The sequence below is a fragment of the Carcharhinus amblyrhynchos genome, chromosome 6, assembly GCF_965287045.1.
Source record: "Carcharhinus amblyrhynchos chromosome 6, sCarAmb.v2.hapA, whole genome shotgun sequence".
Taxonomy (NCBI): Eukaryota; Metazoa; Chordata; class Chondrichthyes; order Carcharhiniformes; family Carcharhinidae; genus Carcharhinus; species Carcharhinus amblyrhynchos.
In genome coordinates this window covers 108,436,225-108,452,526 of record NC_137329.1, presented here as the reverse complement: position 1 = coordinate 108,452,526, position 16,302 = coordinate 108,436,225, and the positions used below count along the sequence as shown (strand labels likewise).

The 16,302-nt window shown below is 44.1% G+C and overlaps 1 protein-coding gene across 4 annotated transcripts in view; it reads left to right on the top strand.

Annotated features, from left to right (window-relative positions):
* Nucleotides 1–12,986, top strand: part of LOC145344204 (transient receptor potential cation channel subfamily A member 1-like) — a 71,410-nt gene extending 58,424 nt beyond the window's left edge. For 2 of the 4 annotated variants that reach the window (XM_080191168.1, XM_080191166.1), the window contains one exon: nt 11,133–12,986. In XM_080191168.1, the coding sequence (XP_080047294.1) occupies nt 11,133–11,314 (182 nt within the window). In that variant the 3' untranslated portion in view covers nt 11,315–12,986. Of the gene's footprint in view, nt 1–1,256; nt 1,425–10,192; nt 10,663–11,132 lie in introns of those variants that run through there. The other 2 variants (XM_080191169.1, XM_080191167.1) reach the window with 2 other exon arrangements.
* Nucleotides 12,987–16,302: the final 3,316 nt, after the last annotated feature.

Genomic DNA, 16,302 nt, shown 5'->3' with positions numbered 1-16,302 from the left:
GGATCTTATTACTGATCCCTAGGTAACCTCACTATGTGAAAGGCTAGAAGTTCATAATACTTATGCTGAGAGGTTACATTCACAATTTTAGAGATATGTGCATCTGGGGCGGAATTTTCCCCAAAAATTCTAACTGGCGAATTTGTGTGAAAACTGGTGGTTTTTTTAATGGGAGTTCAGAGAAGAATCTCCCACATTCTGTGCACTGCAGAGGCCATCAGCATGAATATCATTAAAACTAAGGGACAGGGCCCACCCCCACTGGAGAGGCTGAAGTTAGCATGCTGAGTGAGCCACTGAGCATGTGCCGATCTGTCAATGCCAAGATCAGTGCATTCGCAATGGCCCTGCACTGATGGACTCTTGATTGCTGGCAGCTTGATCACTGGCCAACCCCGTGATCCCCATAATACTGCCTTTCTGCCCCCCAGGGCCTGATTGCTAGCTCCCCAATCATTCCAGGGCTATCCCCAAACCCCCCGCCCTCCTGGCCCACCCTGATCTCCAGCCTCCCTGATTCTCCAAGTCCTGACACACCCTGCAGTCCTGACCCCCCCCCCCCCCCCCCCGTAGTGCTGACACCCCCAGCAGGCTGACTGTTCCTCCTCCCCCACTGGCTGACATACCCCCCCCCCCCCCCAATCCCGATCACTGCCCTCCCTCCTTCCCCACTGATCCCTAAGTAGAGTGACTTAGGATGCCTCACCCCCGAGGACCCGCCCCACCCCCCAGTATGCTCCATTCTTTTGGCAGTGCACCATGTCCAATGCGTAATACCAAGGTGCCCCTGGGCATTGGCACTTTGCCCCTCGGGGCACTGCCAATGCCCAGCTGGCACCCCCCTGCCACCCAACCCGCTGGATGGCCCGATTACCCCACAGTCACTCCAGCAGGGTTGAGATGCTAGTTCCCCATTAATGGGGAGCTGCTCTAAACCCCACTAGAGTGAACCCTCTAGTGGAGTGGCAGATCCTAGCAGGCCCAGAGACTTCAGTCCTGGGCCTGCTAATCACATTTAAATTATGTGCAAATGACCACTTAAATGTTCTTTGCACCTCACCACCGATTTCTGGCACAGATGTGACACCACTGGAAATCAAGTGCTGAGAGACCCTAACAGGGCGCGAATGCATGCACAAACCCTGCGAATTGGCCAACACGAGAATCTCCCGGCCTGGGAGAATGACCGCCCTGATTTCCACACTGGAGTAGATTAACATGGGTGCTGCTTATGTTGTTTTAACTTTGGCTTCCAGATGAGGACAGCAGAAGAGCACCAGCAGGAGAAAGAGCTGCAGCAAGAGGAACAGCAGCATCAACCTTGTTGTTACAAACCTGCTGCTCTATAAGAAAAAGGGGACAAGTAGAGAAAGGAAATACACAGGAAACTGTTGCGACAACCCAGGCTGTATAGGCAGAGGATAAGTTTCCTAGGGGGCAGGGCCTGATGGGGCAGGGCTAGGGGGTGATTGGTGGGACGGGGGGGGGGAGCCCTGCAGCCACTCTAAATAGGGATCGGTGGGGGAAGGAGGGAAGACAATGGAGGAGCTGGGGAGGGGGTGTGCGGTGTTTTGTCGGTTGGGGGGGTGGAGCAGTCAGTGGTTAGCAATGCTGTCTCATAGCACCAGGAGCTGGGTTCGATTCCTAGCTTGGGTCACTGTCCGTGTAGAGTTTGCACATTTTCCCTGTGTCTGCGTGAGTTTCCTCCGAGTACTCTGGTTTCATCCCACAGTCCAAAGATGTCCAGATTAGGTGAACTGGCCATGCTAAGTTCTCCCTCCATATACCCGAACAAGCGCCGGAGTGTGGTGACTGGGGGATTTTCACAGTAACTTCATTGCAGTGTGAATGTAAACCTAAACCTAATGATTAATAAATAAACTTTAACTTTTAACTTTAACTTTGAAAGTTTAGGATTTTTGATTTGATTTGATTTATTAATGTCACATGTATTAACATACAGTGAAAAGTATTGTTTTTTCTGTGCTATACGGACAAAATATACTGTTCATAGAGAAGGAAACAAGAGAGTGCAGAATGTAGTGTTACAGTCATAGCTAGGGTGTAGAGAAAGATCAACTTAATGCAAGGTAAGTGCATTCAAAAGTCTGACAGCAGCAGGGAAGAAGCTGTTCTTGAGTTGGCTGGTACATGACCTCAGACTTTTGTATCTTTTTCCTGAAGGAAGAAAGTGGAAAAGAGAATGTCCGGGATGCGTGGGATTCTTAATTATGCTGGCTGCTTTGCCGAGGCATCGGAAGTGTAGACAGAGTCAATGGATGGGAGGCTGGTTTGCATGATGGATTGGGCTACATTCATGACCTTTTGTACTTTCTTGCGGTCTTGAGAAGGAGCCATACCAAACTGATACAACCAGAAAGAATGTTTTCTATAGTGCATCTGTAAAAGTTGGTGTAGCTGACACGCCAAATTTCCTTTGTCTTCTGAGAAAGTAGAGGTGTTGGTGGGCTTTCTTAACTACAGTGTCGGCATCGGGGGACTAGGACAGGTTGGTGATCTGGATACCTTAAAACGTGATGCGTTCGACCTTTCTACTTCGTCCCCATTGATGTAGACAGGGGCATGTTCTTCTTTATGCTTCCTGAAGTCGATGACAATTTCCTTCATTTTGTTGACATTGAGGGAGAGATTACTGTTTCCACACCAGTTCATTAGATTCTCTACCTCATTCCTGTACTCTGTCTCGTCATTGTTTGAGATTCAACCCACAACAGTGATGTCATCAGCAAACCTGAAAATTGAATTGGAGGCCAATGTCTCCATCCCCATTTCTGGCAGGTGGGAAAGCTGGTGGGGGCAGAAAATTCAATAGGAGTCACCAAACAGCTTTTACTCTGGTAAGATTTCCTGTGAAGAATGTTTGATATCGTGTTTGTGGAGTGGCTTGGAAATTCTCACCCAAAATCTACAGATTTTTTGCTGTTCTCTAAATTTTCCCATCCTGCCTGCGCCAATTCCTGCCCTGGATGGGGCTGGAAATCCTGGCCAGGGTGTCAGACATTTGGGTGAAATTTTCCCTTTTTCTCTGTGTTGCCTCAGGTTGGAAAAGCAGAGGGTAGCCTTGCTGTGTTTTCCTACCATATTTTCAAACACTGAGGGGGAAAAAAAGATAAAAGCAGGGTCCCACAATGTCATCCTGTCAGAGCCCACCCTGTCAATAGCCTCTGCTGCTGAGTGACCAGGGTGCCTCAATCATAAATTCCACCTCCTTCCCATCGGCAGTGCAGTGCCTGTGAACTTTCACTTTTATGCTAACAAGGGAATGCTAGGGAAATGCCAGAAAACTACCCAATCATATCCTTTTTCTCCCAGGTGCTCATACCTGCCAGTGGGTCCCTGGCAGGAGCCATTTGTCAAGTCCCTGTTGGTCCAGCCTTATTATAAACCCCACTGATGTCATATCACATCAGTGAGTGGGGGATATCCTACTGGGGGGATAGTACAGTGCAAAAGCCCTCTAACAATATATTAATGTATGGTAACAGGGTTCATGACTTTTCATGTAATGGAACCCCATTACATCATTGGTGGGGGCCGGGACAATCTGAAGAGGAAATCTTACCAGCATAAAAGCTGTTTGGTGATGCTTACTGAATTTTCTGCCCCCACCAGCTTTCCCATCTGCCAGAAATGGGGGTGGAGAAATTGGCCTTGAAGTTTGCTGGATCAAAATCTGCTGCCAATGCAGATGTTGCACTGTCACTGTCAAAGTCATCCTTTCCCTCAACTTTAACTTTGTCCCCTTTCAGGGCTCATCCAGAGACAGTTATAGGATCTCACAGCAGCAACCCACAAGGGCATAAGACAGGTGATTGATGGCTTGTTTTTCAGGGACAGCAAATTATGTCAACTTTGTCCCTAATAATGCCAGTGAAAGTGAGCGAGCGGACATTCAGTTTTTCAGGTCTAGTTGACTTCTGATGTGTGGGGCATCATCAAGTGCAATTAAGGCATCCCTAGATCATTAGATCACCCAAGAATATTCATTAACTGCAAAGATTTCCATTGCATCAGTGTGCAGCTAGTGTTGAAGCAAAAATAATGTTTAGGTGGGTGTGTGCAAGATCTCTGGGCAACTGCCATGATGCTTTCCTACAGCACAGCGCTCCACCTACCCAGTCTCTTCACACTTCAAAGCAAGCTTGGAGTCCAAGGATACTACTTCAAATGTAATTGATAATACCCATGAGGCACCCAACCACTGGTTCTCATCAAAGTGACACAAGGAAAGCCATATGCCATGTAAATATATAATTGAGCAAGCAATCAGTTTTTTTGAAAATTAATTCATTCTGCAGCAAGCCCTGCTACAAAGTCTAAAACAAATGCAGTCGCATGGATCTGGCATCAACTGAGGCACTGGAAACAACAATGGCACACTCAGACCCATTGATCCTGCAAAGACCTTCTTATTAAAATCTAAGGGCTTGAGCCAAATTTGAGCGAGCTGTCCCATGGACTAGTCAAGCAACAGCAACATAATCATACTTACAGAACCACACCTTATAAACAATTCCCAGACACCTCCATGGGCAATGAAATCTCCTTTGCAGAGAGAAAACTATAGACCAGTGAGCCTAACATCAATAGTATAGAAGTTGCTAGAGTCCATTATCAAGGATTTCATAGCACAGCATTTGAGAGGCAGTGGCATAATCAGACAACATCAGCACGGATTTACGGAAATCATGCTTGACAAATCTAAAGGAATTCTTTGAGGATGTAACTAGTAGCATTCACCAGAAAGAATTGGTGGATATGGTTTATTTAGACACTCAAAAGGCTTTCGACAAGGTCTCACATAGCAGATTATGAGGTCAAGCTGAAGCACATGGGATTACAGGTAGTGTTTTGAGGTGGATAGAAAGCTGGTTAGCAGACAGGAAGCAAAGAGTTGGAATAAATGGGTCTTTTTCTGACTGGCAGGCAGTGACTAGTGGGGTACCAAAGGCATCTGTGCTAGGACTCCAACTGTTCACATATATAATATGACTAGGATGAGGGAAATACACCAAATTTCTAGGTTAATCAAAGTTGGCCGAGAGGCTGAGCTGTGGAGAGGATACAGAGACCGGGCAAATGTGTAACGTGGATAAATGTGAGGTAGTAATAATAGGAAGGCAGATTATTATTTGAATGGATATAAATCGAGAGAATTGGGTACTCAGCGCGTAGTCTTCAGCTGGTTTGATTCACTTTATATGATATGAAGAAACAGCTGAAGGCGCTAGATGTTGCAAAGGATATGGGCCCTGACAACATTCCGGCAATAGTTCTGAAAATTTGTGTTCCAGAACTAACTGCATCACTAGCCAAGCTGTTCCAGTACAGCTACAACACCAGCATCTACGCAGCAATGTGGAAAATTGTCCAGGTATTTCCAGTTCAAATCCAACCCAGCCATTTACCATCCCATCAGTCTACTCTTGATTATCAGCAAAATAATGGAAGGTGTTATGAACAGTGCTGTCAAGCAGCACATACTCAGCAATAACCTGCTCCTGGAAACAGTATGGCATTACACTGGCTCAGTTAAAATGGCACTGACAAACGTGAGAGTTTTCTGCTCGGTCCTTCTTCTGATCCTGTTTCCAGCACATCAGGAACTAAAAATTCATTTGCTTAGTAACTCCAGTGGCCTCTTTTTTTTATATAGACTTATGTTCTGTCAATTCCATTGACCCTTTTGATAGGCAATTAGGTAACAGCTCCACATTTTCTGTGACACTACTCTTGGAGCCCAGAAAATGTCAGCTCAAGAGTTCTATTATTTACTGCCAGTACATGGCACATATAAAGATGTATTTTGTTTTATTGGATCTATTTTTCTTTGCAATGTTTAAATATTGCACAAAATGCATTATCTCCCTTGTCTTAAAGCTTTTAGATTTTTCTTTGTAAGCAGATAAAAAACACACTTTGGAGCTTTTTTGAAGTGTCTGCTTTAGAATTTATTGTAACTTAATGGAATAAGGATTTTTTTTGAGACAATTCAGAATCTCGTCCTTTGATAAACACCGAGGTAGTTTAGCCTTTTAAAGTCTATTTTATCACATTTTAGTGAATTCTAACTCTAGCTTTTAATCTTTACATCTAATGCAACATATATTTCATTATCTGATGTAGTAAGACTTAAGACTTCCAGAAGTGCTTCCCGGTCTTGCAGAAGGACTTGATGCAACCATCTATTGTGCTCAAAGATGGTCACGATAGTAGAGATATTTAGATTGTTTCCTCCAGACATCAGGAGATCTTAAATACTGCAGAGACAAAAGTAACATTCTTCTGGAGCTAGCCAGAGAAAACTTAATGCTCCTGTGTTAGAAGATAAGTGGATTCTTCATGAGTCAAAAGCACCGAATCCAGAAATAATCACAAGATCATTTTTAACTGATGGTGTTGAAGCCCGGTACTTATCCATATTGTTTCAGACTTGTTGGCTCGGGTCATGGATTCAGAATGATAAATCTCCAAAGGAAAAGTTTTGCCCTTATTGCTGACACCATGCATTGAGCAATTTCCAAGAAATGGAACAGTAAATCACTCATATTATTTTCCAGAAACCTCCTGAAAAAATGTATGGAGTCAGTTGCCTTCTGTAGCAACATGACTGAGGTTGTACAGTTGACCAAAATGGAAGCTCTGATTTATTGGAACTGACATTAACGTCAGCCTCCTGAAACAATGAATGGAATCACAGCTATGCTTGTGTCTGGGATATTATTGACATACCTGTGACTAATGTCTTTGATCCTGAGCTTCCTGCCTTCTCTGTTGACAGATGAGGAATAGAAGTTGTGAAGTGTATTACGTTTTTAAACAACAAACAATAAAATCTTGAGCTAAAAATTTGTTTGGCCCTCTTCTGGGCATGTAGTTCACAATTTGTGAACTGCTGAGGCGGATTCAGTTGGAGGTGGGCAGAATGCAAACTTGGTGCTCCCGCCTCCCTTACCAGATTGTAAAATGCAGCCAAGTGGGATCATTTTTTGCCTGTTACCTTTGTGCTCAGCATGGGACTAAACAGTGTTGTGCTGTGATGTGATATAGCCAACACTCTGTTCTCCAATGTAGGCTATCCCTTTTAAAGGGAAGTTGGATTGGTCTTGGGAGCCAAATCATGGCAAAAGCAAGTCTATGTTTTTTTTTTAGGAATTGGGCTGAACATTCCTTTGCTCCCTTCACCATCAGGTCAGATCATCTGTACATGATGGGATCATGGTTCAAAGGGGTTGGGTGTGCTTAAAAACTGGAAGGACCATTTTGCCATAGTAAACCAAATTGGGTATTTGGGAGCAATGCTCCCTTTCCATTGCAAGTAAGAACCTGGGCATCAGATATTGCTTTAATGGGCACAGGTCTGGCATGCATCTTATTCCTGCTGCATAGCAGTCACTGGAGCCTCATTTTGATTTATCTGATTGTCAAAAATGTCACAAGGACAAGATGTATAAATCTCTAGAATAAAGACAAAAAATGTACAAGATGACATCCTCGTTCTGATGGTGTGTGTGTTTGCATCAAGTTATAAATAGACATTTGGTATGTAATCATCAAGTGAAACTAAGTGCTGAGGTTCTACCTGACTGTTATGCTGGGTGGGTCTGGTCACATTGGCGTAGAACACTCCATTCAGTCAGACCATGCCATACCACCTGCCCTCATGGAGACATTTACACAGAAAACTACCTTTGACCCCAGTGCATCCAACAGTTGCCCACATGTAATGTCCTCAAAGCCCTGTGGAAAATTATAGTGTATCCTGTCAGATGATTGCCTGAAAAGACTGTCAGTCCTTTGGAAGAATACCTCCTTGCCAGAACTTTCAAACTAGCATCACAATGTACTTTAAATGGTGCTGAGAGGAGTGCCCCTCATCAGTTCCTTCTGGCACACATGGAATCTCACCCCTTTCACACTTGTCCTCAAGATGGCTGTGGTGGGGGAGAGGCTGTCACACATTTCCTTTTGGAACGTGCCTTTGCAAAGCAGGTCTGGAAAAAATTGCAGTGGTTTTAGTTGAGCTTCATACTGAACAGCTCCACAACGTATGACTTTATTCTCTGTGGACAGTTCCCAGGGAAGCCACCATGCAAAGACAATTTTTTTTTTCCAATTCAATCAAATCAAATCCAATTCAGAGTCTCAACAAGTTGAGACGTTCCTGATCCAAGCTGACAAGACAGCGCTCTCACCTCCTGTCTTGGGCTTGATCTACATGATCCAGGCTGATTGGAGTAGGTATTGCACCTCCTCCAAGGCTTGATCTCATTTGCATCTAAACCAAAAGTCCGATATGCCGCTTTTAAAAATTGCTTCAAATGAAGCTAAGATGTAACCTAATGACTTCAACGAAGCACAGTATGTCAATACTACACTTGATCTTAGCCAAAAGGCCGAGACTGGAGGAACATGAACCTGGTGAAAGATGATCTTTAGCCTGCCTGAAATTTGTTCTTCCAGTGCAGAAATGCTGTCAGTGACTGGGTTTTGTAATTTGGTACATTTCAAAGTCAAGAACTATGAGTTGAAGGCCCCACATAAGCTTGAGGTAGCTGCCACAAAAGCGCAATAGGGAAGGGCCACTAAGACCGTCTGCTGTTTAACACAGGTTGGAAATCATGTAAAATTCCTTGGGTTGCAACATTGACATTGAATAAATATTGTAAATATAGGCTGTAATTGTAAATGCAGTAGTTACTTCAGGGTATTGCTTATTGTATATTGAAAGCAACTGATCTTGTTTCAATTTTGTAAAGTCAAATTTAACAACACATTTTTTTAAAGAATATTTTTGAAAAAAAACTGTCTTTCAGGTCTGACAGCATTTATGGAGAGAGAATCAAGCTAATGGGAGCAATTCTTCGAGCCGCTGTGCTGCTGTAGCAGCGAAGCAGGCTGGGAGACATCAGCGGAGGATGTTTCATGGGTTTCCCGCTGGACGCCTGGGCTTCTGCACCTCTCCCAGCCAAATATTTCCAGCACTTTCACTGCACCGGAAATCAGTGTGGAGTTGATTACAATAAGGAAATCTTCATTTCCATATCGTAGCGGGCCCAGTGACTTCAGTCTCTGGGCTCGCTAGCATCTCCCGCAGCCCACCCCCCTCCCCCCTACTCCCCGCCAGGAGTGGTTCACTCCAGCAGGGTTTACAACTGCTCCCCACATATGGGGAACAGGCGGCCAAACCCACTAGAGGGAATAAAGGCCATTGAGCCCCCTACAGGAGGTTGAGGGTAAAGGTGATGCCCCTTGGGCAGTACCAGCCTGGCACCCTGGATCTGCCCAAGGGGAAAACTGGCAATGCCCACAGGGCATCAGGCATTGTCAAGGGTGCGAAGCCAGAGGGTGTGGTGCCTATTGGCGATACAGGGCCTATTGAGGGGGGTGATCGCCAGGGGTATGGAGTCCCACTGCTACTCTGCATTTGCGATTGCTGGCAAAGGGACGGAAAATGGTGATTGGGGCTAGCCATTTGGGTGGGGGCACGGTCAGGGCTGCTCGGGGTGGGCGGATGGGATCGAAACTGCTGGGGAGAAAAATGGGAGATTAATGCTCCCATTAATCTCCCGTTAATGCTCCCATTAGTGCTGAGCGGGCCATTGCACATTCACCAATCTTGTCAGCACGAAGATTGGAGCATTTGCAATGGCCTCGCATTGCTGGCCTCCCAATCACTGGCCTGCCTGACTGTTGGCCTTCCCTACAATCCCCCACTGCTGGCCTTGCAGAGCCCCTCCCCCCCGCCCCCACCCACCCAATCACTAGCCTCCAAATCTCTCCGGGCCAGCCCCAATGTCCCCCCTGCCACCATCCCACCTACCGGCCTCTCAGCAAACCCTAATTTTCAAAGTGAATCCTGCTAGGGCACTCTGTAATGCACAGAGTGTCAAGAGATTCATTCTGAAAATCACGCTAAAAAATCGGCGGTAATTACTCCCATTTTCACACAAATTGGGGACTTAGCATCTTTTTGGGAGCATCCTGGCCAACATTTCGAGTCTGGATAACCATCATTGTTGAGCTTTGACAAAGGGTTATCCAGACTTGAAATGTTAGCTTTATTCTCTCTTCATAGATGCTGTCAGACCTGCAGAGACTTTACAGTATTTTCTGTTTTTGTTTCAGATTCCAGCATCCACAGTAATTTGCTTTTGTCTATGTTCTTTAGTCATTGCGTAACCAAACCACGCGTAGTAATGGACATTGAAGTTCTTCATCCAGAGTTTATTGCTCTCCTCAATATTTCTTCCAAGTGACATTCAACATGGAATAGCACTGAATATTCAGCAGAGGAGGGAGATGATCATCAGCATGAGCTTTCATTGCTATGTTTGACCTGATGCCATGAGCCTTTGAGGGGTCTGGTGTCAGTGTTCAGAACTCCCGGGGTTACTCCCTCTCAACTATATATTGTGGTGCCACCTCTGGTATGTTTGACCTGCCAGTGGGACATATGCAGGGATGGTTGGCTGAAAGGGATGATTTTGTGAGTGTGACAGTCAAGGTGTACATAATTTATTAATTACTGTTCGATGAACTCCAATAGCAAATGTTGATGCATTTTGTAATTTTTTTACAGCTATTTTGTCAAGAGACCCATGAAGTTTTTGGATTCTCCTTTCATTTTCCAGTTTGATTTTTTTTCTGACTATCTGAGTTTTTTTTTCTGAACATTTTATCACCCCTTTCTGTCAAAAAACCCATACAAAATAATGTTGTACATTGTATTTCGGCAGAATGTAGAGATTTGAATGTACACTTTTCATGTGTATTTGTTAACATTTATACTAATCTGTGACAGTTGTAGTTTTTGTATTTAAATCAGCAAGTACTTTTACAAAACATGTGATTTCTCAGTTTGAATGCCTGATAATATGCCAAATATGAGTTTAATGAGCAAACATTCTATTCCAAATAAGCTTCCATTGACTTAGGATAAAAAAAAGCATTTTATACTGTTCACATGACAATCTCCTGCTTACTAGATGCTCAAATTATTTTTATTTGATAGCATGTCACAAAATTTTAGGGATGACAAATTAATTTAGTGTTACTTCTGATGTAGTTGAAATTGTACAGTCTGTCTTATCTGTGTCTCTGCCTTCCAGCTTATGAACTCAAGCAGTCGTGCAGTCTTGTTCGAAGTATTAGCAGGAAACTGAAGAGAGAAGAAACAAGTCAACAGTTGTCTATCATCCAATTGAAACAGGCTTCTTTAAGCCAGCCTTGCTTTTGGGTAGAGTCCAATCAAAGATATACTGTTTCAAAAAAAATGTTACTTAGACCATGAGAATGTTCGGTATCTCTGTTAGTGCCAGAAGCAGAATGTAACAGTCAAGTATGTTCAGGCATCTCATATATATATATATGTTTCTGACAGGATATCGAATGGTCATTCTTACTGCTTGAAGATATCTCAATTTTGATCTTTATAACTGTATCAGCCTTTGCTCTTTGTACTGCTGCCACTGGTCCTTTTCTGCCAAATGCCTTACAGGATTGGTGGAAAGTTAGTTACTTCCTTGGTGTATATAGAAGGAATGCACATGGTGTGCTAGATTTAGGTATTTTAGTAAGTGCATCAAAAATTGGGATTACACTTGAGCTTCATTGACTTACAAGGATTACTTTGCATTTATGTCCATCCTTGAGTAGCTCTTCAATGTTTTGGGCTTGCCTGACATATCATTCTGGAATGTCACCATGGAAGTGGATGATGCAATCACCAGGGCAACAACTCTTGTCTGCTAGCTCTGTATTTGAAAAATCATTGTATGTATCATTTTCTCTGCAACTGCTGATGAAATGGTCTATGAAATCTATCGGCTTTAGTCAAAATGAGATAGAGTCATAGAGGTTTACAGCATGGACACAGGCTCTTTGGCCCAACTTGTCCATGCCGCCCTTTTTTTTAAATCCCTAAGCTAATCCCAATTGCCTGCATTTGGCCCATATCCCTCTATACTGATGTAACTATCTAAATGCTTTTTAAAAGATAAAATTGTACCCGCCTCTACAACTACGTCTGGCTGCTTGTTTGTACACTCACCATCCTCTGTGTGAAAAAATTGCTCCTCTGGACACTTTTGTATCTCTTCCCTCTCACCTTAAACCTATGCCCTCTAGTTTTACATTCCCCTACCTTTGGGAAAAGATATTGACTATCTACCTTGTCTATGCCTCTCATTATTTTATGGACTGCTACAAGGTCACCCCTCAGCCAGAGAAAAAAATTCCCAGTCTATTCAGCCTCTCCTTATAACTCAATCCATCAAGTCCTGGTAGCATCCTAGTAATTTTTTTCTGCACTCTTTCTAGTTTAATAATATCCTTGCTATAATAGGGTGACCAGAATTGCACACAGTATTCCAAGTGTGGCCTTACCAATGTCTTGTACAACTTTAACAAGACATCCCAACTCCTGAATTCAATGCTCTGACCGATGAAACCAAGCATGCCAAATGCCTTCTTCACCACCCTGTCCACCTATGACTCCACTTTCAAAGAGCTATGAACATTTACCCCTAGATCTCTTTGTTCTGATACCCTCCCCAGCGCCCCACCATTAACTGAGTAAGTCCCACCCTGGTTCAATCTACCAAAATGCATTACCTCGCATTTGTCTAAATTAAACTTCATCTGCAACTCATCAGCCCACTGGCCCAAATGATCAAGATCCCACTGCAATTGGAGATAACCTTTTTCACTGTCCACCACGCTACCAATCTTGGTGTCATTTGCACACTTACTAACCATGCCCCCTATGAACTCTAGTTGATAAATATAGAAGCTTAACTTCTGAACCAGTCTTTCAATGTAGTCCAGCGGGGTGATTTTCCCAAAACAAAATTAAGTGCCCAATGGTCAGGAAGATGGGAGCTTTTCACGACCTTTTTTTTGGGCATTCTTGGTCGGATGAATTTTCGACACTTCGTGCTTCACAGAGTCTGCTGGGGGATTCAGTGGTGGTGGTGGTGGTGGTGGTGGTGGGTTGAGGGGGTTGGGGAGGGGGTGGGGTGTGGGGATGTGAGGGGCTAATCTGGCCCGAGAGGCTGGCATCAGCGCACTGAGTAAGTCACTGTGCATGTGCCAATCTGCCAGCAGCGAGATCCGCACATGCAACAGGTCCCGGGAATGGCAGCCTCCCAATTGCCAGCCACCTGCCGTCTTCCCCAACCCCATCCTCCATGATTTCCCAGCCATCTTATCTCTTCCCAAACCCCTCCAGCCCAGGCCCTCCCCCCACTGGGCCAGATCCGATTGCCAACTCTCCTGGGCCAGATCCGATTGCCAACTCTCCTGGGCCAGCCCTGATTCCCACATTCAGCCTTGATCATCCCTTCCCACCTCCACCAATTCCTAATGCAGAATGCACAGCATCTCCCTAGAAGGACTAACTCAAGACCCGCCCCCTTGGCTCTGCCCAGTGGGAAGTGCCAGGGTGCCCAGTGGCCACTTCCAGGGTGCCAGGCTTGGTCCCCGTTAATGAGGACCAGTTTTAATCCCCGCTGGTGAGAATCTCAGATGGGATGGGGGAACATTAATGACCCCAGATGATGCCATTCCAAGCTTACTAATGACATTGAAATTAAGATTTAAATATTGCAATCAGCCTTGTTCTGTTTTCCAGTGCAAGGCTAATTATGCCATAAAAAATGGCCCAGAAAAGTCACGACTGGCGTCCTACAATTCCCCCCCTCCACTGACATTTCGGGGCCTGCTGCTGTACTCAAGCAGTGCAATGGTCTGAGAAAATTGTGCCCCATATCCTTTGGGGATCTTTTAGCTCTTCTGCTGTTGACCCTGATGTCTTCACCTTATGCAAACCTTCATTCACAGTTCCTAGGCACAATTTTACGGCTTGTTTCTCTGATTAAAACACACATGAATCAAGAAACCATAGCTCTCTGTGCTTTTAAATATTTGAATTTGCATAGTAGGTTAGCTACATCCCATGGGGAATTTTGTACATGTTTTGACAATATCTCTTTAACCATCCTTCTTGTTTCATTCAATTTATTGTCCAGCAACTCCTGAAAGCACCCATTTAAATCACAATCTTCTCTGGCCCGATTATAATGGTTGTTTGTTTTTCTTCTATTTGTCTCTCATCTACAAGCTTTTGATCCAGCCCATACCTCAGTCGTTCAACTTTCCTGATTGAGCTAACCAGGTGCTGGTCCCCTCGACATGTTATCCCACCTCACAGAACTGACAGGCTATGCACTGCAATCTCACCACAAGGAATCCATCTGCTTACCAGCTCTTTATTTCAGCCCTGTGTCTTCAAATCTTTTCTGTGCAGTCAGCATTGCTACATTTTCAACATTGTGTAATGCTGCAAAATTGTTGCTTTTTGACTAAAACACTGAGAGTCATCTCACACCATATAGCATGATCTAAGGCTGCTCATCATGTTGTACTTGTATTTAAATGGTGCTGCCATGCTGTTTGAATAGCTGCTGCCACCACGTCATGCTTTTTTAAATTTTCAGCGACTCACTTCCTTGCTCGTGACGGCATGCTCCTATCCTTTAAACATGTCCTTTAAAGGTATATGACAAGATTTGAGACTCTATTCAATTCCAGAACCAAGTATAGAATTCCAAAATGCCAAACATATTTCTACTCATGACTGTATTTTTTTTCAATTTTTGTTTTATTTTTTAACCTTGATCAACAGTGTAAATGTAGTCAAAATACTTCCAAAATTCTCCTGTGAATAAAAAACTTACTTTGTGTCTATCAGTGTTTCTTTAAAGTCTATCAAGATCAAATTCACATGAATAATGCCCTTTTTCTGAATTATGCAGAGTAAGCAGATTCTCAGTGTTCCAACTGACTGATTTCTAAGTCTATTGCTACAATTATACAAAGTTGCTGAAAGTGATGGGCCATCTATAACTGAACAATGATTACAGCATGTCTTTGGTCAAATACACAAGTAAAAGCTATCACAAAGTAAGCATCAAATCAAGGGTGCAATGCTCCCAAAACTTTCAAAATGAGGGGGGTGTGATTCTCCCAAAAGTGCTGAATTGGTGGGAAAACTGTTCTAAATCACGATTGTTTTCTCAGCTCAACTTCACATTCAAATCTCTCCAGGGAGCAGTGCAATGGCACTGTCCAGCCATGTACCTGACCAGCTAGGGGCTACAATGCCCTCTGAGTCTCCTGCCCATGGTCATCATGTCTGGACTCAAATTCAACGGTGGCTGCGAGAATGAACTGAACCCGCCTCTACTACTACTACTGGCAGCTTGTTCCAGGCACTCACCACCTTCTGTAAGAATGTCTGAATTCAACAGTGGCTGCAAGAATGTCCTCTTTGAGGAACCCTTGCACTTCAATGTCTGAGTGTTGTCAGTTGCTTGCATTGGTTATAACCAACCTCCAGTGAACACATGCTGTTCAGGTATAACAGGCAGAAAAAATCCCATTTTAAAAAATTGTACACTTACAATTTCTAGAAAGTACTTTTTGAACGGCTGCGCTTTTGAGGAAGCATTTCAGAGTTAATGGACCGTGAAGTGCCGTATAAATAAATAACCATAATCCCTCCTCATTGAGATCTCATTGAGACGTATGAGACGTATAAGATGATGAATGGGATGGATAGGATAGAGGTGGAGAGACTCTTCCCGCTCAAAAAAGACAGTAGGACTAGGGGGCACAGCCTCAAGATAAAGGGGAGGCGGTTTAGAACGGAGTTGAGGAGGAACTTCTTCACTCAAAGGGTGGTGAATCTCTGGAATTCTCTGCCCGTTGAAGTGGTGGAGGCTGCCTCGCTAAATATTTTTAAGAAGCGGGTTGATGGGTTCTTGATAAGAGAGGGGATTAAGGGTTATGGGGAGAGGGCGGGAAAGTGGAACTGAGCCACAACAGATCAGCCATGATCTTATTGAATGGCGGGGCAGGCTCGAAGGGCTAGATGGCCTACTCCTGCTCCTATTTCTTATGTTCTTATGTTCTCCTTTGAGGGAGCCAGGAGCAGCCACTCAAGGGGGTGTTAAGGTGGAACAAGAAATGGAATGTAAACAAAGCACCTCAAAGCCTTTAAAAGCTACAGCAGGAAGACTAGCCCCTGCAACCTGATAACGCTTTGAAATTGACATGCTGAGATAGGCTACTTTTTTCTCTAGTTTTTGAACTATGACTGCTTCCCAATGGAGACTCTGACTTGAACCCCTCCAGCCCAGCCTGAGCCTCCTGCTCCCAATCCCTACTTTCCTTGTAGGACACTTCTCTGCATTCTGGCAGCAGGTACTTTACTGATAG